General features: G+C 49.7%; 1 protein-coding gene across 2 annotated transcripts in view; it reads right to left on the reverse strand.

The window, feature by feature from the left end:
* Positions 1 to 242: 242 nt before the first annotated feature.
* PBX1 (PBX homeobox 1) overlaps positions 243 to 27748 on the reverse strand; it is a 131673-nt gene continuing 104167 nt past the window's right edge. The window contains exons 4-9 of one of the 2 annotated variants that reach the window (XM_058030683.1): positions 25442 to 25632; positions 22877 to 23012; positions 19681 to 19840; positions 12295 to 12407; positions 10659 to 10748; positions 243 to 3583 (exon numbers count right to left, since the gene is read on the reverse strand). In XM_058030683.1, the coding sequence (XP_057886666.1) occupies positions 3491 to 3583; positions 10659 to 10748; positions 12295 to 12407; positions 19681 to 19840; positions 22877 to 23012; positions 25442 to 25632 (783 nt within the window). In that variant the 3' untranslated portion in view covers positions 243 to 3490. The remainder of the gene's footprint in view (positions 3584 to 10658; positions 10749 to 12294; positions 12408 to 19680; positions 19841 to 22876; positions 23013 to 25441; positions 25633 to 27748) is intronic. The other variant, XM_058030684.1, reaches the window with a different exon arrangement.

Here is a 27748-nt window from a genome sequence, read left to right on the forward strand (position 1 = left end):
GTTTTGGGACACTGGGATTCAGGGAGGAGAACCAACCACGGCCACGGTTTTGGGAAGGATTCCTGCCCTTTCATCATCACCTCCAGGAGCTCAGCAACACGCCCAGAATGGAGGCTGGGACCTGTGGAACCCACAAGGGGGGCTCAGGGCTTGACTCCCCCCAACCACCTCCCCAAAACCCCCGGGAACTCCATCTCTTTCCAGAGGTGAAATCCCACGGCTCAGCCCCACAGCAGCCACACCAGGATCCTCTGGAGCTGGGGTCTGAGAGGAGTGGGGAGGAAATCCTTCCCCAAAAACACCAGCATCGCTTTTCACATCACTCTGGCCACAGCTCAAAAGCGCAGGGGAGGTGGCAAGGCCATCGTCTTGGACAAAATAAACTCATCATCATCATCATCATCATCATCATCATCATCATTATCATCATCATCATCATCAAAGCCCCCTCCCCCCCATCCCAAACAAGGCAAAAAAATAATAAAAAAAAAACCCCAACAAAAAGGTTCATTTCTGGGTCTCAACGTTAAGAAACATAAAGTGTTAGACTGTACCTATTAATGCTCACTATTCCAACCATTTTTTTTCTTTTTAAAGTTTTACAAAATGAATTACCGTCACTTTTTAAACATTGTGTAAGAAGAAATGAGTGTGCACAACTCTACACTTTTCTAGCATTCTTGAACTAATTCACAAATGCGAGAAAATGGAAAAAAAAAACCCAAACCATGGGAAAAAACAAACAAACAAAAAAAAAGGAGGATGAATGTAGGTAGTTTGATGTTATAAACTATACAGGAATGAAGCGCTTGTTGCCACAGAAAGAACAGGGATGGGACCTTCCCCCTGTTCAATTTTGCGTGCTAAGAGGGTCATTTTTTATTCTTTTATTATAAACACTATTAAATTCCGACTGCGTTTTTGGTTTTTTTTTTCTCCTTTATCTGAATATACAAGAACATTCATTATCAAATGTTCGTTATCATCAATACTACAAAGAACGAGACACAAATCGCAAGAAACAATGGAAAATGTTAATAAAGCTGAAAGAATCGTCGAGTTTTTTTTTTGTGATTTTTTTTCATTTTTATTTTTTTTGAGTTTCTGCAGGTTTTTTTTTTGTTTGTGTTTTTTTTGTGGTTTTTTTTTTGTTTTGTTTTGTTTTTTTTTTTTTGGTATCGAAGTCAGGTTTTTCTGGGCAGAAAAGAGAAATAATAATAATAAAAAAAAAAGAAGAAGGAAAAAAACCCCACAACACTCAGGGCTGGAGCAGGGCGAGGAGGAGAATGGGGAGGAGAAATAAAACAAAAAAAAATTAAAAAAAAAAAAAAAAAAAGCAAAGGAAAAGGCAAGCCAACATAAACTGAAGGGACCAAGCGGGGAACCCAGGAGGGGATTTGCAAAGTACCGTGGAGGAGCGAGGGGCAGCCCCAGCGTGGTTTGGCTCATTCCCAGGTGCTTTCCAAAGGGATTGGTGGCATTCCTGCAGGCAGGGCACTGCTGTGGCTCAGCAGGAGAGGCCCGAGCCAGTCCTGTGCCCCTGGAACGCCGTGCCAGGACAGGTTCATGTCACATAAGCTGCAAGTGGACAAAAGGCAGATTGGGAAGACGAGGAGGAAAGTGGGAAGGTGCAGAGCTGGGGAAGGTGGGCAGCACCTCCCGACTGTCCTGGCAGGAAAACAACCTTCTCCATGCTCCTAGCACGCAGCTGGGAGGCAGCCCCAGGCTCCTCATGCCACATCCTGCTCTGCCCACTCTGCCATGGATGCCAAAGGAGCAGGAGTGTCACTGCTGGACACATGACACACCTGTGCTGCGAGGTGACAGCGTGCTGGAGCCGCAGCCACACCACCAAGGACCATGATTTTTTCCAGCAGAAGGGTGGAAGTATTTTTGGCAGAGCTTTAATTTTAAATGGTTTCTGTTTAACGCTGCTCGGCGCTGGCAGCTCCCACCTGGAGACCAGCACAAGCAGGGTGGGTATGGACATTCAACAGCGTGAGGAACTGATCCCAGGGCATCCTGGCATCCACCACGAGGTGCCAGACATCCTGCACCCTCACCAGTGCCACCACACCCAGGGTCTTGGTGCAGGCTGGCTCAGCCTCCTCGTGCCCACGGAAAGAACCGATGGCCACAAGTCGCACCCTGGCACGAAGCTCAGGGAAGCTGGTGCTGCCTCTTGCTGCTCTTCCATGGAGCCACATCCTCCCAGCACCAGCCTGAAGGGGCAGGATGAAGCCTTGCTTGCCAGCCACCACTGCTTGTCCCAACAGTGGGCCAGAAAAGCTGGGCAGAAAGTCCCGTGAGTCCTTCCATGGCCACTGCCCAGGTAACTCCTGGGGTCAAACCAGCAGCTCCAGCACCCAGACATCCCCCAGAGGGGCAGCCTCCCGTCCTACAGAGCAAACCTGTGGTGTGAAGAGCTACCAAAAGCACCCCAGACACTCACCCCAGCACTTCCAGCCCCTGGCATTCTGCTGCCCATCCCTCACTGCTGGCTTTGGGAACGCAGCGGGGTGGCACAAACCTCTGTGGGTGCTGCCTGAACTGGGGACACAGCTCCTCCTGGAAATGGGAGCCAACACCCCGTGGCACTGCTCTCCACCAGCAGCCTCTCTAGGTGCTGTGAGAGCTGCTGGTGTCCCAGCAGCCATCCATGCCTGATCCCACACAGCTCCTGGAGGTGTTACCAGTGATGGCCGCTTCTCACCTGCCTCTGCCTCCCTTCCTTCCCTCCTCTTCTCCCCTCCAGGCAGGACAGCAGGGCTCCACAGCTCATCCAGGTCACAGCAGCCAGTGGGAGGGATGCTTGGCTGGGAAGGGCTGGCACTGGGAATTTCCCCAGGGCTGGCAATGGGAACGGTACCTTTTGGGAGCGAGGGGGAGCACGCTGGCTCCTTCTACGTGCACGGGGGCTGTGCCACCTGCCCCGTGCCTGCAGCAGCTCAGGGACAGCTCACAGGGCAGGGCTGAGTGAGGGAAGCTGCAAAGATGAGGAGGGAGCAGATTCCCTACGGTGGCAATTCCCTACGGAGAGGTAGCGTGAAAGGAAGGGGGGCAGGGGCTGCCTGCTGGCGAGGGAGTGAGACGTGACTGAGGTACATTTGTAGCTCCTCAGAAAGACACCCAGCACGAGGCTGTACACTGCTCTGGGCTTGCTTTGTGTGGTGGTGGTAGTGGTGGATTTTTGCTTTTCCTCCTTAAAATCCTTCTAGCTTGGGTGGGAAGCGGGGAGGGGAAGGGAGCGGTGTCGTGGCGGTGGCGGGGAGGGGGACAGCGGCTTCTACCCAGAAAAGAAAGGGAAGAGAGTATAAAGAAGTGTCCAGATTGGCTGAAAAAAGCATCCCGACGAAGAGAAGAGAAGGAGTCTTCTTGTGTGTGCTGATTGGGTTCACCTCCAGTCTGACTGCTGCGGTGTTAGGAGAGGCCCCCTCCTCTCCCGCCCCCGCCGGGGCCGGCTCAGCCAGGGATGCAATTTGCTGGGAGATCAGTTGGAGGTATCAGAGTGAACGCTGCCAGGGCCTTCTGTGGGGGAGGTCACCGACGATGGGGTAGTAGCGTCTTGCCAACCTCCATTAGCCTGAAGGGAGGGACACACACACACACACAGAGACATCAGTCACAAGCAGCCCTACCCAAGGCACCCATCCACCTCAGATCCGCCCCCTTCTCCCTCAGCTGGGACTGCTGCAGGAGGCAAAGATGTCCCCTCTGATTCCCCCATCCCACCCCACACAGGGCTCCATCAGGCTCCATCCCAGGGCAGAAACATTTCTGTTGAAAACTGTAAATGCTCACAGAAAGTTCATCCCTTAAAAAAAACCCAGTGTATTTCTCCAGAACCCTGAGCTCTGGTTGTTTGGGGTTTTTTAACCCCTGATTATAACTCTTCCTCATATGGAAGAAAGAAAATAGCAAACAGAATGAGCAGCCTGAATGTTATCTGAACACAAGCGCTGTGAACATGCGGGACAAGCAGTGCGTCCCACTGAACTGCTGAGCTGAGCTGTGTCCCCCACAGAAGCTCCCCATCCCCGCCTCACCGAGGCAAACAGAGCCACAGAGGTGCCCACACTGTATCCCATCTGAGGGCTCACGCAGCAAACCACGGCACGCAGGTTGATTCTCCTCCTAAAGACAGATGCAGAGCCAAACGTTCTGCAGGCGCTGCAGAGCCGAGCTCCGGAGGGCCGCGGGCAGGAGCCGGCAGCGCGCAGAAGCTGCTCCTCGGCCGCTGCCATCCCCTCCGGAGAGGAGCAGATGTCGCACCCAACCTCCTGTGCCTGCTCTGACATTGATTCAGTGCTTGGCAAATTAATCCTTCCCGAGCGCTGCCCCAGCTCCAGTTGGCAGCAGTGGCTGTCCTGCTTTAGACACGCCCGGGCTGCTCTGCCCACTGCGGCTGCCTGGCCTGTCCCACTGCCTGCTGCAGCCTCCAGCTGGGACCCCGCACACCCCACAGGGCTCAGGGGAGAAAACCTCCCCACCCTGATGGTACTTTAGGTTTTAAGTGTTTCTGCTCCATTTTTAGCTTTATATTAAGTGGTACTGGGATCTTTTCACAGGGTGGTGAAGACAAAACAATCCTGTTCTAGCTGGAGACTCAGGGACAATCTCTTCAAACTTCAGGCCCAAAGCATAAACAACGTGAGGAGGGTAGGCAAGCAAGCAAGGAGGATGAAACTTCATAATTTGAAGCTATTAATTAGACAGTTAACTCCTAAAATGGACTAAAACTTATAAAAATGTGAGATCTCGTGACCAAGCCCTCTTTTGCTTCCATTTTGGAGCCATCCAGGTACTGCCAGGGTATGGCTTTTGAAGGCACTTCAATAAATCTCCACTTTATTCCTCTTAACTCTGTCTAGCCTCTGTTCCAGCTCCTTAAGGCATCACTGAGGTGCTGCTGCCCAGCCCCTGCCTGCCTGAGAGGCTGCTGTGATGGGAGCAAAGAGTTGACAGGCAGGAGAACTCACGTTTGAAGAATCACACCACCTCCCCGCAGGACACACACAAAGCAAACAAGACAAGAGGTGTGTGCACGCCCCTTGCTGTGCCCGTGTGCTCTTCCATACCTGCATGGCAGCAAAGGGGCTCAGGCAACAGCAGGCAAAGCAGGAATCACGACCTCAGCTTGCTCACAGGTTAGCAAACCCCACTCTGCTCCACCTCGCGTGACACCAGACGATGCCCGAGCATCACCAGCCCCGTGTACCCCATGCCCACTGCCCCCAGCAGCTCCCACCCAGAGCCAGGCCCTGACCCACCATCCCTGCTCTCCCCAGGAGGCAATACCCACCCTTACACATCTTGGACTGCTGCAAGAGGCAGCAATTACTGTAGATTATCAGCCCGACAATGACAGGCCGCGTAAAGAGAGACACAGAGCCAACTCCGCCGCCCCGAGACTGGCATATTCAAGTACACTTAGGACATTAATAGCAATTTACGTGCCATCAGTGAGAGAGAACCACAATAGCTGTGCTGGCAGCCTCTTATTACCAAGCCTGTTATTTGTTGGAGTTACAAGCTATAATCACAACAGAAACTTTCAAAACCCTTATCTTGCGTGACGCACCAAATCTATTTCAGAGCCGTAATTGCTATGTCACCGGAGAGTTTGCTGCTTAATGCACTCAGATGCCATTTAGTGTTTGCAGGGTCGTTACAGGAGCAGGAGGGGGGAGAGGAGAGCAGTGGGGGCCCGTGGAGGAGCAGGGCTCTGGCCCTATTGTGCTCAACTATTTTTAGCCTTTTTCTTTTTTGCCTGCCAGCCACAGAAGCAATCGAGCGGCGGCTTCACGTTCGGCTGTACCTTCCAAAATCCTTGGAAGGTACAGCAGATTGGAAACGAGCCTTCCTGTACTTCAGGAATTGTGTGGCTGAACAAAACCAGTAGGAAGTCAAGGGGATGTTGGGGAGAAGCCAGTGTGGCCTGGGAAGGCTGCAAGTTGTGGGTCAAGTGATAGAAAGGAGGACCCAAGGTTGGCTCTGACCCAAGGTTGGCTCTGACATGTGGACACCATCCTTTGGTATGGAAAAGTCCTCCATGAGGAGGCTGGATCCTTCCCCAGGCAGAGGGCATGCAGAACCATCCCCACTCATCCAGGAGATCACCCCACTGCTGCATGGATCAAGTCACATGTGGGATCCATCCAGTGCCACCCAGATGGCTCTACCTCTTCCAGGCAAGGAGATCCCCTGGGGTTTGACTGCAATAAATCAGTTGGGGTCTCCCTCAAAGACAAGGGAGTCTTTTGAGGAGGCTGCTCCTCCTTGCCGAGCCCCTGCACACGGCTGTGACTTCTTCAGGAGGGGCAGATGCCAAAGACAGAGCAGTGGTCTCCAGGACATCTCCTCAGATGTCACCTTCTGGTGCCAGAGCACAGGCAAAGCCTTGGTGACTGTCCAAATATGGAGCCCCAGTGAAAGACTGCTGAACCAACTGGTTTGATGCCCAATTCCACAGGTCTCAGCATTTTTGTCACCTCCAGCAAGTCTGGCTGGCTCCCTGCCTGGGCCTCCTACGTGGGGCTGGGAGATGACTTTCTGCCAACATTTAAAGACTCCTTCTGCTTAGCAAGGAGGCTGTCTCAGCACCCCACCTCCTGTGACCAAACCCTTGTCCCCCAACAATGGCACAGGGTGTCACAACAGCCTCCAAACACACCAGTTACCAGCCTGGCTGGTCTGACAGAGCAGCCTCAGTGCCTTTTCAGACCTCTCACAGCTCCTAAAAGCTTTGTCAGGGCCTCCTTACAATAAGCACTGAAGGTCTTATCACACACCAGAGGATCCAGCCTGGGGAGGACATCCCTTCCCAAGGGTCATGGCCAGGCATCCATGGCCATCAGAACACACCAAGGCATTCCTTAGGGATGGAGCCTGTGCACTGAAACCCTGCCAGACCAACTTCCATACTCCAGCTGGTGGTCAGGACCATGAACCAAAACTTGACCATGATGGTGAACTGCAGCTGGCTGAGGAACAGCGCAACAACTTTTTTCCCAAGGCTCGACTTTTTCAATCAAAAGATCTCAGGTCAAATAAGGAGCTCTCAGCTTCTTCTTGTACCAATCCTTGCTGGCAAGAGTGGATCCAAAATTCCCTGTCACACCCTGCCATGGGCACCACCATCCAGGTCACACACACACTGCACAGCAGCAGTTTTAAATCAAAACCTTCACTCTCTCTCATGAACTTTAAAAACAGCTCATCTACACGTTTAAATAATCTGGAAATTAAATTAAGTGCAAAACCAAATTTCTGAAAGGCTTTAAGATGACTGTAGTTCACTCATTCAGTAGCATATGGGGGAAGTAGAATTCTTGGTGGATTTACAGCCATAGGGCAGTGGCAGCAAAGGTGATGTTTTGGGGTAGGACACTCCAGAGGACTGTGGCAATAAACATCCAGCTTCTACTGGAACCCAACAGAACCTGAGCTTTCATAAATGCTTTGAATCTTGAGGGACCTCCTGGATACACATGTGGACCCCCATGAACAACCACTGTCCAGAGAGCCCAGACATTTAACAACTCTCACCTCACGGTGCAAAACCTCAAAGTTTGCCAAAAGGGGTGGCTCAAACCCCCAAACCTCCCAAAAGGATTTAACATTCATTAAATCTCACCTCATGGTGCAAGACCCTACAGCCTCAGAGTTTGCCAAAAGGGGTGGCTTGTCGCTATAGGACACGAAAGAACACAAGCTCACACCGCTGTTCTCAAGGTGAAGAAAAAAGGGAAGATTAATTTCTGACTCCAATATTTATAGTTTTCCAAAAACGACAGAGGATTGGAGGGTGACAGTGCCACCTGTCCAATGATACTGGTCAAACCAACAGTCCATCAACTTTCTCCTCCTCCATAAAGGAATGCAAAACAATGAGTTATTTACAGAAAGTGTGTGAGGAAGTTCACTACAAGAATGTCAACATCACAAGGTTTAGAAAATCTCTAAAAAACAGGGTGACAGTGGCTCACACCCCAAACCTCCCAAAAGGAGGGGAGGTCCCTGCTTCTTCTGAGTGTGACCCAGGCTGGGTACCCACAGCACAGCTCCTCCACTGTCAGAGTGCCCCCATCCCTTGCTGGGAGTGCTGCTGTCCCCACCTGTGCAGGAGAGGGCCCAGCTCTCCCTCTGCCTCAGCCGTGGGTCACAGCACTGGTGATGGCTGGGACACTGCCCATTATCCTGCTAACGATGCAGAACCAGCTCCAGCCCTTCCTGCCCTCGGAGCAGCCTGTCAGCCACAGCAGCACAGCCTCCCAGGGAGCTGGGCTGCGGGTAGATCCCTCTCCTCAGCTGTCACGACTTACACGCGTTTAAAAATTCATCCTCCGTCAAGGAAGGCAAAAACCCCGAGCGCTGTTGTCTCTGCTGCCAAGGTTCCCAGCAGTGGAGCTGGGCAACCTGCCGCTGACTGCCCGGTGCTGACGGGCTCCAGGGATGGCTTAAGCTCAGCCCCGTGCAGACAGCACTGTGACAGGGCCCCTGACTGGGTTTCGGCTCATCTCCTCCCGGCGGCGCGCGGGTGACGTGGGGACGGCAGCTTTGTGTGGCACAGCTCTGTTCCATGCTCCTCCTCGCCGTGGAAGGGTTCAGGGAAAGGCAGGGAAGCCCTCCCTGCCTGTTGGACACGGTCACCCTGTCTGCACCGAGGAGTTCCCCAGCACCAGCGCTTCCAAAAGGGCAGCCACACCTCAGGGTGCACAAACTGGGACCTCAATGGGTGGGAAGACATTAAGTGACATCCCATCCCTGGTTGGGATACAGGGCAAACAAACAGGCAATCCAGAAGGTGCTTCCTTAACTGTCTGCTCAGCTCTGGACTCCCTGCCTCATTCCCCATGCCTACCACAGCTTTGTGGGGAACTGAGGAGTCACCCACATGCTGCAGTCCCTTTGCCAACCTGCCCCTCTCTTGACATCATCCAGTATGGGTCAGTTTGGGCTCCTGCCCTCCCTGAGAACCAGCCTGAGAAGACAAGGGACGCCAAACATGCCAGGTCACCATTTGGGATGTACAGATCCCCTGCCACTCTCAGTTCACCAGTCCTCATTGCTACTCATGGGAACATTGGTTCTCCCACAGAGAATCACAGCCAGAAACACCAGCCCAGCTCTCCCTGTCCTATTCAGCTTTTGAGTTTTTGCTGTCTCTTCCTTCTTCTCTCCCCAGTCACCCCCTCCCTGCCTCACAATCCCCAGCAGCAACTCTCCCCCCCAAATTTTGGCTTAACCCAGCCCACTGTTATTTTCCAAGCCAACTGCAACTGTAATCAGCTCAGCCTCTTTCCTTGGGGGTATTTTAATTTATACAAAAGTATCATCTCTTATCATGATCAGCCCGCGATTCATTTACTCTCCAAGTATTAAAAAGCCAGAAAGGGAATAAATTCAGCACACGGAGAAATTAATGCGGAACGATAGGCTCTTTCATGTGGCATTTCCAAGTGCCGTTTTTGCAAGGGGCTTATGTAATGAGACATAATTATCTGCACATGTTCAATTACATTACTTCACAAATCCTCCCTGCCTCTGCCTGCTGACGTCAAGTCGCCCACTAAGCCCTGGTGACTGCAGAGAGGGGAGCAGAGCCCCCCGTCCCAGGGCACCCCTCTCTGCATGCTGGTGGTGGCCGTCCTGCAAGATGGTCACATGCCAGGTGACAACCGGCCCTGTGGACTGCAGAGTGATGGGACTGGCTGGCAATGGCATCGTGCTGGAGTCTCCACCATCCCACCCAGAGGATCAGCACCTCTCTGACCAGTTCAAGGCTACCTCCACCATTGGTGTCCCCATCCTCCTCTGTGCCACCCCGGACACCGCTGCCACCACCCACTCAGCGCTCACAGCCTCCTTTTCCAGGCCGCCCTCCTCTCCCAGCTTGCTGTCACTGCTGCTGAGAGGGTGGACGATTGATCTGAGAAATGAAGTTGGATTGCTGTCCCGAATCTACACTGGGTTCTCCTTGTGTGTGTCTGATCGATTTCCCCCTGTGCGACACAGCTTGTCGCTACGAATTTTCATGCTAGTCAGAACCCGCCAGCGCACCCAAGAACAAGGAGAAGATGCTCCAGAGACCGCCCTCCCCCTCGCATCCTCCCCCAGCCCGCTTGGGCGAGGTTTCCTTGGCTTGACGCTTGTTGGCTTTGTGGGCTTTTTTTCCTTCTCCATTCGCAACCGCCATCGCCGCCGTGCCCGCGTCGCCGCCGCGCTCTCAGACCCCGGCCGGGGATGGGTTATTGGGTTATTTTTAACCGTGGCAGGGCGGCGCCACCAGCACGGAGCCACCTCGTTTGCGGTGACATTGCCCACCATGGCCACGGGAGGTGTCACCTGTTTAGCGGCTCCGTGCGTGGCCGCAGGTGGCGGGGGGGACGATGATGGGCTGTGACAGTGCGAGACGCCAGCTGCCTGCGCGCTGCCCGCCCCGGCACCGCCACTTTTTTTGTGGGCAGAGCTGCGCCGCCGGCGTGACCGATACTGAAGCAATAAACTAGGTGACCGTAAAAGCAAAGACAAGTCCGACTAAGTGGCATTCCGAGCCCTATGGCTTTGAAATAATTGGCAGTGAGAGAACAAAAATGATAGAAAAAAATAAAAAACAACCCAAAAGACCAGAACCCGAGCCTGTTTTTTTTCCTTACACTGATGCCCTGCGGACTATACATCTGACTTGCCGCGAGTCCGTCACTGTATCCTCCTGTCTGGCTGATAACATGGCGAAGGGTATCCACCTAAACAGACCAACAACAACAAAAACACAAATTAGAGGGAAGGAAAGGTTAGCGGCCAAAGCTGCTTCTGTTCATCTTTGGCAAGATAAAAGCAAACAAATACGAATAATAATGATCGTGGTCACCATCGTAATAAAAATAAAGGTGTACGTTCGAAGAGGGATCAAAGGGAGCCGCAGCTGGTCTTGTGGAGAGAAATGAGCCAGAGGACCTCTCCTGCCTCCCTCACCATCCCCTGCCCGCCCCAGCAGCCCTGTCACACTCTCCTTGGTCCCATGTCCTTTGACAGAAAGAGTGGGGAGGGAGAACAGCATGACAAGTGCGGGGTGGCATCTCCTGGAGCACCCTGTTGCAGCCATCTCCAGCATCGTGCTCAAGGACACACCTTCCTACCCCTACCCCCTTCCACCCCTGACCCCAAGCACTGCTCACAGTGAAGTGCAGAAGCAGCAGAAGGAGATCTTTGGAGTTGGCTGAGCGCCTCCACGGTGGAGGGCCCAGAAAGGAAATATACCTACCATGGCAAAGGCACCAGCAGCTCTCCTCTGGGTGCCCCATTCCTCTCCCTCACACCCCAGCCCAGCCCCAGCGGTGGCACACGTGGTGAGCACATCTCACTGCCCATGATGATGTGTGCTCCATGTTCAGCCCCAGGGGGAGCAGCCTCAGCTTTAGAGAGTTCTCCTTGCCCAATGCAGAAGTGTCAGAGTGGCAGTCGTCTCTCAGCACAGAGCAGAGCCTTAGATGCCAGAGAGGGGACTTGTGGCATATCTGGACATTGGATGGGAGGTGGGAGATCTGAGTGAGATCCTGGCTATTTTAAATTCTTTCTTTTGGCCCCAAGCATGGGTTGATGTTTCAGCATTGCTGCTCAAAGCTCCCTTGCTCTCTCCTCCTGGTATATACAGGGGTGGTGTGAGTGCCTGTGCTTTGGGGAGGTGGGGAGATGGTCAAGGGTGGCTTTTAATTATAAAAGAATAAATTAAAAAAAATTATCTACATATTTGAACATTTATTGCCTTTCAGCAGACACCTAGTTTGGCATCAAAGGAGTAAGTGGAAGTCTTGGAAAACGAGACACCAGTCCAAACATCTGGCCCATTCCCTTGGAAGAATAAAGCAAGCAGAACCTAAACCTGAGCTGCTTTTGTTTGACTTTGTGCCTGTTCTTCTACACCTTCTCTCCTCCTAGTACGACTATCAAGCCAGAGCCAAATGCATTCACAAAGTGTGGGCAAGTCTCCTCAAGACCATGGTTGTTGGTTTCGTTGGGTGTTTGGTTTTGGTTTCTTTTGGATTGTTTTTCGGTTTGGTTTTTTTTCTTTTTTTTTTTGGTGGTTGTTCCTGTTGCCTTTTTTTTTTTTTTTTTTGGTTGGTTGGTTGGTTTTTTGGTTTGGTTTGCCTTTTTTTTTTTTTAAAGTGTTGGTTGGTTGATTTGTGCTGGTTGAGATTTGCTCTTTTCAGGCGGGAGGGAGAAGTGCCAATACAATCAAAGGCTCCTCCAACACTAATGCATTCACTGGCAGTACATCGGATGGGTCCCTACCTGTGACTGCACGTTGGCTCCAACCTGGGCCCCTTGGTAAGAATCCCCATTGAGAGACTGCACGCTCATGAACAAATCTCCAGAGTTTGACATGTTAAAAGAACTGGAAGAACCTGGAAAGGAAAGAGTGAGGCACCTGAATCACAGAAAGGAAAAAGATCCACCCCATGACTGTCAGCCAAGAGGAAGGAACAACATGCAAAGCAACCACAAAAACAAAAACACACAGTCAGGTTAGTAGTATGAAGAACAGAGCAAGCAAAAAAAAAAAAAAAAGGATGCACTCTTGAGGTTATTCAAAGCCACATCTTGTTACAGCTCAATGCCAAGAACATTCTTCAACAGCTCCTCAGCTGGAGGAAGGATTCTTCATGCTTTTGACTGAGACAAACAAAATACAGCCTGGAGGACTCGGACAGCATCAGAATCCTTCAGACAGCTCTGAAGGACCCCAGTTGTTGGAGGTGTCCACCCAGCAGACTGTACTAGAGACCAGAATTACCCAAAAAAGCCCTGCTGTCGAGAGCAGAAGCCTTTGCAGCAGGTGAACCAAGCCCGTGCTGAGAAGCTCAGACAGGGTGGGTAATTCTAGCCTGAACTGCTCCCTGCAGGGTGAGACATCCAGAGCCCATCCAGCCCCATGGCTGGAGCTTTGGCTGAGCCACGTGGGCTCTGTGAGGGAGTGCTGCATGGGGTTTGCCTTCAGGACATCAGGAACCCATCACTGGTGGGAACTGTTGAGCACCAGGAGAAAAGGCTCACAAAAATGTGAAGGCGCCTGGGTTAAACTCCCAGTGCCCATCACGCTGGCAATTGTGAGAGAACACAAGGGTGTCCAGCCCTCCTGGGCCAGCTGTCCCAGAAGAACAAGCTCTGGAAGCAAATTCCCCACTGCATGCACCAGTCGTCGGTGTTACGCTAAAAAATTGTAACAGTGAAGACAACTGGGTGGGATCAGGAGAAAAAAAATCATAAATGAAAAGAAAAAATAAATCACGCCTTTGCAGAAATAAAAGTTTTGTGCCTCCAGCTTCGAGAGATATCTGAGCACCTCCTCAACCACTCAACAGAAGAAACAAACCCATCGTGTAACTGTAAGGCAGGGAAGGCAGCAAGGGGGTTAAAAATAAATAAAAAGGTTTTATGGGATTATTTCAGAATTTATCGTGCAGATCAGCGCGTTAAGTGTGAGACAGCTCAACGTGCAAGGTTTAGTTATACATGACGTTAGCCTTGGAAAGGAGAGACTTCAGGGGCCCAGGTCAGCTATGCTTTCAGCTCCAGTCCCAAATGTACTCTCATCATCTACACTGCCATTTCCAGCTTGGAACACTGGCAACCACAGTCCTGGTGGAACTGCCCAACTATGGCTCATGTGTATGCTCTGAGAAATGCCTGGCAATCCCCCTCCCTTTGCTGGACAGGGAGGAAACAGGGACAAGGCTCCTCTGAAGGAAACCACCTCTGACAGAGGTCAGGGAGCAGGTGGGAGGTCGATGCCGGAGACTTTATATTCACTACATTCTCTGCTGCTCTCTTAGTCACCAGCTCTTTTGTCAGTTCTCAGAATCCAAGGAAAGCAGAAACATCACTGCTAAATGCAACACTCAAGACAGTCAAGAGAAAGACTCATCTTGAGCACAGTGAGCCCTGGATCAGGACCCTCCCACTGGTGCTCTGTGAAGCCAGGAATAGCTCATTGTCTGTGCTCACTGTCAACCTGCCCAACCTGTTCCTGTTCCAGGGAGCGATCCCACAGCGCTGCGTAAAACAACCGGGACTAGTCAGGAGGCAGCTGTAACCATCGCCTCCTCTGCTCAGCTGGCAAAGGGCTCCTGTCACTTCCCCACCTCTCAGGTTACTTGCCACTTTGAAGGCAAAAAACCTAGAGAAATGAGCTGGCAGACTGGGGCCAGCCCCCCCTGACAGTGCTCAACTCTAAGCGTGAAGATGGGCACGTTTCACACACACAAAGATGCTTCAGACCCCGTTTCCTGCTGCTGAGAACCAAAAGACTCTGCAGCTACCCCTCACAAGAGGCAGAGAATATTTCCCTCCTCTTTTGAGGTGAGCAGAAATCTTTGAGATCACACAAATAATCAGTGGCAGAGCTGAAGAGAGGACTCTGGAATCCCTAAGCACCTGACATGGCACTGCTATCACTCTGCCCCCAGCTGAGCAACATTTCATCCCACCTTCCCCTACACCAAAAGAAAATTACAACAACAATAACAAATAAAAATGCCATAAACTTAACTGATATTTTATTGAAACTTAACAAACCTGGCCATAAAATTGAGACTGGGAGGGAGGAAATAAAAATAAACAAACAGCCACAAACTCTAGTTCTGAAGAGCGACGGTGTCTTGGAAATCATGAGGAGCGCTGGAAATGTCACTTACAAGATATACACTGCTATTGGCAAGGGGTGTTTTTACAATATATGTGCATATCTAAACAGTAAATATGTCTTGCTGCTGATGTGGATGCAGAGATAAATATGCGCATAGCAATGGCCCCCGTGTATGGATGCATTTGGATCAGAGCTGTAATTGCAGAGCCCTCTGCACTGCCACTGCTGCTTCAGCACTCGCTGTCTCCGCACTCACCACGCCCAAAATCACAGCAGCCCCAAGCCTGAGACACAGCTAAGAGGGCCTGATGCACCCAGCTAGGAGAGGGGGCAGCAGGGTGAAGAGCACCGAAAATTTAATCTCAGATATCCTCCACAGAGATAAGATCCAGGAATCTGGCTCATGGTCCTGGACACAGTTGTCCCAACCTTTCTCAGACAGGTGTTTCAGACCCAGCATGTGCAGGTTTGCTTCTTGCTGCTAGCACCTACAGGACCTACAGTCAAGTCCTTCCACTAGAGGAGGCCCCATTGTAAATCTAACCTGTCCCTCTAAAGGCTCCTGTCCTGAATGCACCACAGGTGTTTTGGGTGGCTGTAATTTGGTCTGGGGATCCTCAGGAATTGAGAAGTTGTAAATGAGAGAAGCTCATCTTTGAGCTTCTCAATCCCAATTTTCCATTGCTCTTCACGCTTTTGAAAATGTGAGTTCAGGAGGAAAGCGCTCTGATCTTGGCATTGAAGTCCCTGGAATTATTGTGGGTAGATAAAAAAACCTATCAGAAAACCCATGGTTACAGCAGGGTGGAAGAGTATTTTATCTTCAGCACCCAGACATCTTTTTAAAGGCAAGATTAATCCCCACTATTCCTTGGTGCTGAGTTTCTATCAACACCAGCTTTAGAAGGAGTGCTGGAAATGTCTGAGCAAACTCTGGCGGTCAAATCTTGCTCTGGATGAAAGCCTACATCAAAACAATGCCTGCTAAGAGATTTCTTCCCCCCCTAACACCTCTGATGAGCAAAGCCCACCTCAATTTTGCCTCCATTTCAAAAGTCTTCACAAACTTGACCATTGGTGTCTTTTGAACCACTTTTTCAGCTCTTCAGAGGGCTTCTCTGATGTCTTCTGTGTTCTGACATCTCAACTTCCACCTCCAACTTTTCAGGACCTCTAGTAAGTACTTTTCTCTAAAGTATCTGACAATTTGAATGGCACCACAAATAAACAAACAGGGTAATGGTGTTCACTGGAGCTGAAATCAATCCATCCTCATCTGCTGCCTCATTCCATCTACCACCAACAAGAGAGATCCAGCTGAACCTCCGAGGTGACTTTGGTCATGTCCACAAGATTCCTAGTTGAAGCCAACAGAAATAACATCCATACACGCATAGAGAGCACAAGATTTATGCCTCCTGTGACTTTTTGTGGTGCCTCTACAGTGGCAAAAAATGAGGGAAGAATGTAGTGATGGACTGTGTAGCTCCTTAGCTGGACAAAGCCACAGTGCAGGTCCAAAATCCAGGGATGATCCAGCAGGGTATTTGTTCTTTTTCACTTGCCAAACTTCACTGAGGACAGTGAAGGCATGACCAGAACAGAGTCCTCTCCAGTGGTGTGTTCTAGACACAAATGGAAGAAGGCAGAGAAGACACCTGTGCCTGATGAAGTACATTTCCAGGCAGCAGCTTCACAAGAAGATTTTTACAAAAAAAGAACGAGCAGGTAAAAAAAAAAAAAAACACCTCAGGACAATTTTGGCTGCCCTGCATTCAAGATTTCACTGGATGTCATCACCTGTGTGTGGCCCTTGAGGAATCCAGCTGGCAGAAGGCTCTGCCCACATAAAACAGCTTTCATTTGCCATGTGGTTTCTGTGCTGAGATTGTCCAGGAAATCAAAGTGAGGATGGGGAGTTGTTAGCCCAAATGAGCCAGACTTCTCAGCTTATGTGAACATCTGGCCGATAAAGCCCAGCCGCGCGACTGCGGATGAAAAGGTGTTTGACATTCAGGCCTGGGTGACTGAGGATGGGGGACCCTGCTCTCAACCTGCCAGATGGCCAGACAGATGCAATCCTTGCCCTTGTCAATGTGTGGCCAATCTCTTTGACTGACTGTAGCCATTCACTGATCTCCAGTAACGTGGGCATCAATGAGAGAACAGATGGGCCTGCGTGGCCACAGCAGAAATGAATTTAGCTCCTGTCCCAGGTCCCACTGCATCCAGCTCCACCTCCTCTTCCAACATCACAGCCCTCCAGGGACTGCACTGCTGGTCATTTCATTCTCATGACCTGTCCTCTGCTTACTTTCTTTCCACATGATCTATAGTGTATTTGAACCAGGAAGTTCTACAAATTCCCAGGAAGTCCTACCATTGTTCAGGCTACTTCCTCACCAAAATCTCAGCCAATTGGTGTGGGAACATAAAGAAGTCCACAGTGTAAAAGGAGAAGCATTGGCCATCTTAGTTTTTCACCTCTTCATCAGCTTCCATGATCCTCCCTGGAGAATCCAGCACATCTGATGGCTCATGGTCCTGGACACAATTGTCCCAATTTTTCTCAGGTATTTCAGACCCAACACGTGCAGGTTTGCTTCTCGCTGCTAGGACCTACAGGACAACTTGAAGCAGGGGAAATCACATGGTGTCCTCAGGACATGTCTTTGTCCCAAAATGTGACCATGCAGGGATGCCTGAGCTGTATGGTCAGGATGGCTGAGCTGTAACATCTGTGTGGTTCAGCTGGGAGGATCTCAACTGTCACGAGATAAAAATCCCACACAATTCCAGCTGTCTTCTCACGAGAGGACCTGCAAGGACACCCAAACCCACCGCCTCTGCAAGCTGACCCAGAGCACCTGGGGCCTCTCCCCACTGCTGCAGCATTACAGGCAGGGAGTGGGACCTGGGCCAGGTGAGGAACACTTTATCTGTAAGCACAAGAAGGATCTCTGTGGCCTGCAAGCTCCACTTTACTGTTTTAGCACCGCTGACACTTCAGGCACGCGAAAAGAGGTCAATGACTCCAGACTGCAGGCAAGTGAGCCACAAAGAGGACCCAGGAGCTCAAGTTTTCCCTGTTAATAACAGGACTGTTTGTCCTTTCTTGAAAGAGCAGTGTTATCCAGGGATTATCTCAGCTGTTTACTGCAGGGCACTGGCCAATTTATCTCTGAAACAACCGCGTTACTGCCTGTGGGGAAGGCGAGGAAACAGCCTTGCTCTGGAGCACTATTTAACCAGTCAGACACTGAGGAAATGCTTTTTCTCCTATGTGCAGCCCAGATCCAGACCCACTCAGGCAATCTGGAGCTGTTCCCTTGCTATTCCAGGCCTTTGGATCTGACTCCAGCTGAAGAAAGAGGAAAAGAAGGAAAGCTGCATCTCTTTGGTCCAGACTGATGTGGGCTGCAGGACAGCATCACAGGCAGCAGGCCTCTCCCTCCACACACACAATTCTGCCCCCTCCAGCAGAACTCCCTCCAGCATTTTCTACAGGAGGTGTTAACACCAGGAAAGCCCACCTGACCAGGTATTTTGTGTGAGCTCTTTGGAAAGAATGACATTTTTGAAAATCGGCTGAGAGATTGGGAGGGTAACAAAAATCCCCCAAACCAAAAGGAATCAAACAAAACTCCAGCAAACTGTCTCTGCAGAGCTCTGCTGCATCCACCTAAGCCCTCAGAGCACGTGAGGCAGAGCAGACAGCCCTGGGTGAGGAAGAGGTAGGAGAGATTGTCCTGGACAGAGAGCCATGTCCCTTTGTTTGACCCCTGGCTGCCAAATCCTCCAGAGCCAGGGGTGTTTCTGGAGAGTGATTCCTCTGATACCTGCAGAAGCAGGCTATGCTCACTACAGAAGCATGTCCTGATGGCAGCCAGCATCTGCATGGCCTGTGTGACATCCTGCTGCCCACCATCCTCTTTGCTCCCTTCCTGCCTCTCTGGTAACACCAAGCATCACATCCCCATGGAAGGGCACCGTGAGCAAACACTCAGCTCAAAGGCTCAAGAGTGGCACATTCCCACTTTCCCTCCCACCCCTAAAAAGAAAACAGGCACACAGATATTTGCATGGATTACAAAGTGTATGGCACCCATGAAGTTGTTTTTTTTTCCCCTCTCCTTGCAAACAAATCCCAATTTTCCATCGCTCTTGGATCCTTTTTGGGTTGGCCAACCTTGCAGCAGGCACCAGGCATGAACTGTGAGCATCATTCCCTAGCAGAGGAGTTGAAATCTGGGCAAAGTGCTCTGTGCCTTTGACTCTCAAAACAAACAAATGGAAACCACAGCAAATGGGAAGGAAGAGGGGAAAGGGAAGGGAATGACCCATGAATTTCTCTGGATTGCACTGACACAAAGGGAAAATAAAATTCACACAGAGCACACTCTTGCAGGTGATCCAGACACTGTCATGTGAGCAATCAAAAGAGATAACCACAACAGAAAAAAAAATCAAAGGATAAAAATTTACCCAAAACAACCCCCAAAATGGCATGAGCTAGGACATCTCAGAAATGCTGTGGTTTGTCCATTAGGATCACTCATGCTTTCAGCCCCAGTGAAATAAAATCATTACACAATAACTTCTCTATTACTCTTTTTCTCTCTCCAAAGTGCAAGCAATCCCAGCCATGGTTTGTGGACCACTTTTCTGGTTTTGTGTTTACCATCCATGCATATAACCCCCACCACAGCACCACCAGTCACAAGGTATAATCACATCCTTTTTTCCAACAAGAAACAGAACACGGAAGGGGAAGAGTGAAAAAAAAGGAGAAAATAGGGAGAAGAAAGCAAAGAAAATAAAGTACCCCCCAAAAAAATCCACCAAACCAAACCCATTTCCCTTTTTTGTTTTTTTTTTTTTTTTTTTAAGACCACAAAAGTGAGCAAACCAGACCCAGAGAATAAAAGCTGAAACAACCAAAAGGAGAAAACAAGAGAGAGTATGAGGGAGAGGGAGAACAAACAAAAACCCAAACACTGACAACCCAAAATACAAGAAAAATCAAAACTAACCAGCTGAATTGGGAGTTGAGGGTGAGTTAGCCTGGCTTCCATGGGCTGACACGTTGGTAGCCGTGACAGCTGTTTTGGCAGCATAAATATTGGCTTCCTCTTGAAATTTACCTATGTTCTTCTTGTACCGGATTCTCTTATTTCCAAACCAGTTTGATACCTAGAGCGAGGTCAAGAGAAGACAAGGACAAGTTAAGGTTTCAGCTCTGCCAAGTGCACACCTGGGTGAGGAAGGTGGATTAGCTCAGGTTAAACAGTGCAGATTCTTTCCCCCCTCAGTTTTCCAAGCACCTTCCACTCGTGTGTGCCACACAAATATCAGGAAATGTGATGGGAGCCCCTTGGGAGCACTGGGTTTGTGTGGGTGTAGCTGGTTCTGCTATAGATGAGATGATCCACAGGAACCACTAGGCCCACCCCACAAAAACCTTAAGATGGATTCAAAAAAACACAACAAAGTCAAATGACCCCAAAGTTGCACAATTTGAGAACAGGTGTGTGGAATTTTTATTTGCCTCCTCCTTCAGTTATCCCTTTGATGGGATAGATGCCCTGATTGATCAGAGAATCAAATGGGGACTGGCTGACACAAAGAATTGCCTCAGCATCAGCAAAACTCTCTTTTTATCCATCTGAGGGGAATCAGGGCACAAAGCCAGAAGTGGATGCTCTTCATCCAACTGAGCTTGGCTTTGCAAGGTTTAGCATGAGCCAGGAACTTCGGGGGAAGGATGCAGAAGGAGCACAGGACTTGTCCTGAAACCTAACTTTGGTCTCAGGAAAGAAGAGTGTGCCTTGGGAAGGGCTGGAAGACATTTCCACTGTGTTTGCCCAGAGACATGCTGATGATATTCCTGTTCATTTCTGGGCACTATCTCACACTGAACTATTTCAGACATGGGAAAGATTCAACCCTACAGCTTGAGAAGCAGCTCTCAGCTTCTTCAACAGCACTGAACACAGAGAATCAGGGTAATGCCTTCCTATGTGCAGGTCTCTAAGCAGAAGACAACTTCCAGCCACTACTGACTTTCTTTCAGAGAGCTCATGTGGATAAAGGGAATGGGCAAATGAGGAGGATGCTGCAGCTCTCCTGAAAGGTTCCAACACTCCCAGGATTGCTTGGAGCTGCAATTTTGAGCTAGCAAGACCAACCCCTTCAGTGAGATTCCAAGGGTATTCTCCCTTTGCTTGCTGGTGAGTAAGTGCATCAGTGCTCCCTCTTCCAAATAAACTGAGCAAGAGCTAAAGACACAGAACACAATAATGGATCCTTTGAAGCCCATGATTTCTTCCTTATCTTAGGGGAAGCTCGGGTTTGGTGTTGATAACTGAAACCCACAAGCTTTTATTCCTATGCTGCTTTTTATCTGCAGTGCTTATCAGAGCATCCAGCAGCTTCCACACAGAAGTGGCTTCATCCACCAATTTAATGGCTACTGAGCTACAGGTGTCCAACCCTGCAGAGCAGGACAGAGAAAATATACCCTGCAGAGACTCAGATCAGCACCCAGCCCAGATCTGGGAGCGAACATTTTGATGGCACCACCAGGAGCTGGTGCTGTTGGCAAAGAGCTCCATTCCACCTCTTGGTCCAGCTTTGTCACTCGTGACAATGTGCTCCATCATGATCTTCCCACATGGACATCTCCTCATGACTGCTCTTCCCATCCTGGGTGAACTCTGAGCACCACAGGGCAGGAGGTTGGAATATCCATCCACCACAACCTGTCTGCATTCCAAAATCTGTGAAGCACCTGCCTAATCTGCTCAGACTCCGAGTTCAGATCAACCCTGCTCAGGACTAGCACACATTCATTCATGGGACCTGTGCTCCCACTTAAGTCTCAGCAAAACCAGACCTGGATGTGTGCTTGTTTCTGCCTTACTTGGGGACCTGTGTTCCCACTTAGTCTCAGCAAAACCAGACCTGGATGTGTGTTTGTTTCTGCCTTACTTGGATGAAGAAGGGAGGCAGATCCTGGAGACAGGCACAAAGCAGCCTTGATACAGCAGGCTCAAAACCCCCTCCTAAGTGCAGCACTTCTCCTGGGCATTTTGTCTTTGCAAAGGAGAAGTTGTAAGTGTGAACAGATAAATTAGAAGTGAGAGGGGAAGCACTGGGACAGCGGGAGCTTTCCTTAAGCCAATATGTGCTGTCTCCTGTAGGTAACTCTGGGAAGAAGCAACGTTTGGGTCTTGCAGCCCAGGGGAGGCAACTGGAGTCACTCAGCAGGCACTCAGCACGGTGATGACACCTTCCCCTGGATGCTGCTGCTCCTGCTGAAGGCAGACACGCTCCCACAAGGACACCAGATGCTGCTGCTGCTGTCTGCAGTTTACTCAAGTGACGAGCAGGCACGTGCCTGGGGCTGGGAAGCAGCCCAAGGCAGGGAATGCCACGGGAGCCCAGAGGGGCTGCTAAGCTCATGTGAGGACAAGCCTACCACAGGCCACAGAGACTGGCTCTCAATCACACAGCCTGCTCCAAAAAGGAGAGAAAATAAAGAAGGGCAATGTATGGCTGAATGTTTCAAGGGCTGGCTGTGCTCCTCACAGATCACAGCAGCTCCCAGGTCAAGGCTACAGACTCCAGGAACTATGTGGCTTCCTTGAACATATGGAAAGAATTCATGTTGTTGTTCTGAGGGATGTGCAAGTCAGGGAGATGTCATGATCTGCAGCACAAGGGTAATGACTGAGAGAAATGACCCTGAGAAATCCCACCCTCCCTGAGCACAAACTGTACCTGCTGCGCCCAGATCCTCCCCACCAGGACTTGTCCATTCTATCTCATCAAGCAAAACCTGCACAACTCTTCCTGATGCTTTTAATTCCCTGAATAAAGGACTTTCAGATCAAACAAGCTCTTCTTGCAGGCCAGGCCTGCACTAATTCCTTGAGGAGACTTTGCCCCTCTGGGTGCTGCCATATCATTTCTGGGTTGTCACACCTTGGCTGCACACACAGCTCCATGGAGCCTTCATACCTCCTAAATCCACCCTCAGACTTTCCTTTTCCATCCATGGCTTCAATCTGCAAGTGCCATCTGCACTCCCACCCACTCTCACTAACCTGCACTAAACTGATTTAATGATTAAATGCTCAACACTGGGCATGGCTGACTGGTCTGAGGTCTGGGATTCCCTTGCCCATGCTGAGGTTTCCCACTGGTGCAGGCTTTGAGCTCTCTCACCTGTGAGACTGTGATGCCACATTTCTTGGCTAGCTCTTCTTTGGCTTCCTCACTGGGATAAGGGTTGCTGAGATGGGAATAGAAATACTCATTCAGGATTTCCGTGGCTTGCTTGTTGAAGTTTCGTCTCTTCCGCCTTCACGTGAAGAAAGAGTGGGAAACGGAAGGAAAAGGAAAGAGAATGAGCACCAGGGATGCAGAAACAGAATGCAATTTTAGATACTCTTGAGTTTCCCACTTTCCTCCCTCCCCTCTGTGCTTGCATGGAGGGCAAGAACCGTGGCCAGAAGGTTCTGATTTGCTCCTTGCTGGTCACAGCTCTCTCAGCACCTCTCAAAGCCAGCAAGTCTCCATCTCAAATTCATCACTGTGTCCTCCAGCTCACAGCAGAGTCTGAAAGCTGGCATGCAGCTCCTCCACCTGGGAAGGTGACTCCTGACACCTGGCTGTCGTGACCACAGACAGTGCTGCTCTGCAAAGCTCTGTGCTGAGGAAGCAGAGCTGGATATATCCTTGGGGAAGTTATTCCATTCACACCTAGGCATTATTATCTGTCTGCCATCTCTTGTACCCCTGGTGTGGCTGCCTCTCCTCTCCATAGCAAGCTATAGCCCAAGCTGTAGTCTGCACCTAACCAGCTTGGGAAATGAAATAATTTTACAGCAAATTGAAAATCTGGGACAATAAAAACAGTGGGAAAAGAATGGGAATCTAGGGGGGACAGGAGGATAAACTTTCATCCCTAACTGAAGTGCATGTTTTCACCACAGAGGCTTGTTGCAATGTGCCACAGGATTTCCCTCTGCCACAGCAAAACCAGGATGTGCAATTCTCAGGGTACAGCTGGAAGCCTCACCCATGAGTGTTTTGAATTGCAGTCCCTTCCCCTGCTGAGCCACGGACCACTAAGGGATAAAGAATTCACAGAATTCCCAGAATGACCGGGTTGGAAGAGACCTTCAAGATCACCGAGTCCAACCCATGCCCTAACACCTCAACTAAACCATGGCAAAAAAGAAGGCAAAAACCCCTCTGGCTCAATGTCCCAGACTGCAAGGCAAGATGTATTCTGTTACCATCTGTATGGCACTTGTCTTCTATCAAGTGGGCAGTTTTCCTTATCTCTTCCACACCCACTCCTCCCTCTGGAGTGGGGGGAACATCTGCTGATAAGAGCTACTGAATCTCACTGCATGGCTGATAAGAACTGCAGCATCCCATTGTGAGATGTGAGCCAGAGGGAGGAGCCAAGCATTCCTACCTGGATACAATCTGAGGTTTCAAACATTCCTGCCTGGATACAATCTGAGGTTTCAAACATTCCTACCTGGATACAATCTGAGGTTTCAAACATTCCTACCTGGATACAATCTGAGGTTTCAAACATTCCTGCCTGGATACAATCTGAGGTTTCAAACATTCCTACCTGGATACAATCTGAGGTTTCAAACATTCCTACCCAGATATAATCCAGAGGTTTTGAGACACCAGCACGGCTTCTCCACTGGATTCCCCAGAGGAACAGCAGCTGTCTCTCCTTCCACTGGATCTTCAGAGGAAGAATCCATCCTTCTCTACAGGATCCCTGCTCCAGCAGAACCACCCCTGACACTGCAGGAGGGCTGCAGCCACATTTCCAATGGGACTGCCACCAACACCCTGACCCACAGGTTGTCAGGCTGGGTTCTGACTCTGGCAGTATTGTTCTAGTGTACTGCAGTGTTTATTTTATCCTTTTATTTTCTTCCCTAGTGAAGAACTGTTATTTCCTGCTCCCATATTTTTTGCCTGAGAGCCCCTTAATTTAAACTTTATAGCAATTCAGAGGGAGAGGGGTTTTACATTCTCCATTTCAGGGGAGGCTCCTGCCTTCCTTAGCAGACTCCTGTCTTTCCAAACCAAGACACTCGAGACACAGCCCTTCAGCTGGGCATTCATTTTACTCCAGAACCAAACCTGGGCAACAAACCTCCCAGCTGGAGGTCTGTGTACAAATCATGAATGGGATGGGGCTGCTGTGGAACGTGCCTTGAGCTGTTTGATTTTCCAGCATCAGTCTCATTCCGTGGTTATGACAATGGGAAGATGCCAGCAGCTCCCATCCCAGGCAGCAGAATAAGAACTTAATGATACAACTTACTTTATAAGTTTTTTGACCAATCACACAAAGCAAAAGCACATTGACAGTAGTTTTATCCAACCACTGTAAGCACACTTTGGTTAAACAATGCTTGCTTATTTTGAATACAATACCTGCTTGTAAGCCTTAAAACACAATGCACAGAGCTCCATTATTAAGGTTAGAACTTCCTAATATCTCTCTAGATATACTTTTCTGTAGCTTAGGGAGTTATTCTAGCCAAGCGTTAATACACAGACCATTGTTCTATTTGTCCTTGCTTTTCTACTTTTTAAATAATTTTCCTGCTGACCTATCTCATGGCTACTGCTTAGCTCCAATCCAGCTCTGCTGTCTCTGAGGCCAGCTTTCCCAAACCCCTCTGATTTTATGGATTCCTGCCCCGAAGGGCACTGCAGGAAGGTCTGGTGGGGCTGTGGGCTCACCGTGCGTCCAGGAACCGCGAGCGCAGGATCATGACGGCCTCGCACGTGCTCTGCTTCAGCTGCATCTGGATGGAGCTGAACTTGCGGTGGATGATGCTCACCATGCGCTCGATCTCCTTGGGCGAGATGGGCCGGGTCCGGCTCTGCTCGCGCAGCAGGTTCATCACGTGCGTGGTGAACTCGTTGCACGCCTGGCACGGCAGGAAAAGCAAAAGAAACCCCAGGATGGGAAGGTCATTCGGTGGTGTTGAGCACGGGGCAGAGGAGGCAGCGTGGCTGCAGGAGGAGATGGGAGCGCAAGCTGTGGAAATTTAGGGCACTGGGAATATTTCTCTGTCTGCTCTGGGGTGTCTTGACCCCCATGGGAGTGTCGCAGACATCTTTTATGAAAAATCCTTTCCTTAGGATTTTTACTTCTGAGAAGCTGAGAGGCCTCAGGAACAAAATGTAAACAATGATTATCTGCTGCTGTGGAATGCAACAGGTGCATCTGGGATTGGCCCATGTTAAATGTTTGTAATTAATGGCCAATCACAGACATAGAGTCTGAGCCACAAGCCTTTGTTACCATTCTTTCTTTTTCTATTCTTAGCTAGCCTTCTGATGAAATCCTTTCTTCTATTCTTTTAGTATCGTTTTAATATAATATATATAATAAAATAATAAATCAAGCCTTCTAAAACACGGAGTCAGATCCTCATCTCTTCCCTCATCCTAAGACCCCTGTGAACACGGTCACACGGGAGCACTGACTTTGACCCTCATTCATGGAGAAAGTTTCCCAGACTTCAAGATAGACTGGAATCTACAAAAGTGTGAAATAGATTATAGAGAGCAGTGTAGGTGTATCACTTGGTGAGAAATTTAGGGTTTGGGGTTTTTAGTGCACTGTGGATGGAAGCAAGATGGAGGGCACAGGGTGTCATCCTGGGCTTCTTCTTTATGCTTCTTTCTTCTTCTTCATGGGTTTGGGTGGCATTTTGTAATTGGGCAGAAAAGTCCCCATTGTGGGCTCTGTGGGATCACTTGTTGGGTTAAAAGCGAAAATAATCTAAATGTGAGTTCTTAATTGGATAATAGTTTAGTCTTAGGAGACCTTGTAACAAGAGATTGTTGGCCATTTTGTACCTTCTAATGAAAAGCTTCCCAACTCACAATAATGAGACTGTTTTACTGATAAAAAATAATAAACACAAATTACTATCTCAAAAGTACCTTCAATCCAAACCCAGAAAAACCAACAACTGATAGCCCCACACAGGCCTTGCTGGCTGGGGCTTTCCAGAGCAGGCTCAGTGCAAGAACGTGCTGAGCTCAGGGGATGATGCCTTAGGATTTTAGCTTTTGTATTTTTCAGATCCTGTACTGCATCCGTGTATAACTCTGAACTCCATACAGAGTGTTAGTTAACTCTCTTCACATTTTGGTCAGACAAAACAATTCCTGAGGCCTGAAACTCAAGGACACCTCACTGCCTCAGGCCCCAAAAAGTGTAAACAAAAGTGAATTGGGAGGATAGCAAACTGTGGGCGTCTGACTTCATCACCTGAAGCTGTAATTGGAGAAGTAACCCCTGATATGCAAACAGACTAAACTTTTATGTGTCTGAAAAACTAATGAAATGGTTCAATTTGGGTGTTGTCAGGGGAGGCTCTGTACCTGAAGGCCCTCCAATAAATATATCACTTTTATCCTTTTAACTTCATCTGCCCTCTGTTTCTAGCTAAGCCTGAAATAGGCATCAGGGAGAGAGAAATCTCTCTGGTCTGCCCAGCGCAGGGGGTGAGAGACTCTCAACAAACGTGCTGGGAAAGACAGGAGCTGATTTCTTTGCTCCCAAGGGGATCATGCATGGAGCTGGGGCAGATGAAGCCCTAGGATTCATAAAAAGCATGAAGAAGTGCCAGCCACTGTTTTCCTGGTGGAGCTATAGATTTACCTGAGGAGGACCAGGCACCTTTCCCCCACTGTCCCTCCTCCTACAGCCCCACCATGTGTCCTGCAGAGCCCCTTGTGCTTCACAGCAGCAGCTCCCAGAGAGACACAGCCCTGCTCCGTGCTCTTGGCACATCAGGCAAGGAGTAAATAAGGATAATAATTAAAGCCTGAGTGAGGCAGGAGCCCTGACAAACAAGGGCAAGCAGGTAACAATCCCAATTATTCTGCTGCTGGCACAGCACTGTCTGGCTGCTCCTGCTGTCCCCACACTATGCCTTGAGGACAGGGCACAGAGAGGAGCCAGGGGACAAGGAGGGGGGATTTTGAGGATTTTGAGACCAAGGCCACTTCAATTCCCTCTCCCTCATC

The sequence above is a fragment of the Melospiza georgiana genome, chromosome 9 (assembly GCF_028018845.1).
Source record: "Melospiza georgiana isolate bMelGeo1 chromosome 9, bMelGeo1.pri, whole genome shotgun sequence".
In the NCBI taxonomy this organism is placed as follows: Eukaryota; Metazoa; Chordata; class Aves; order Passeriformes; family Passerellidae; genus Melospiza; species Melospiza georgiana.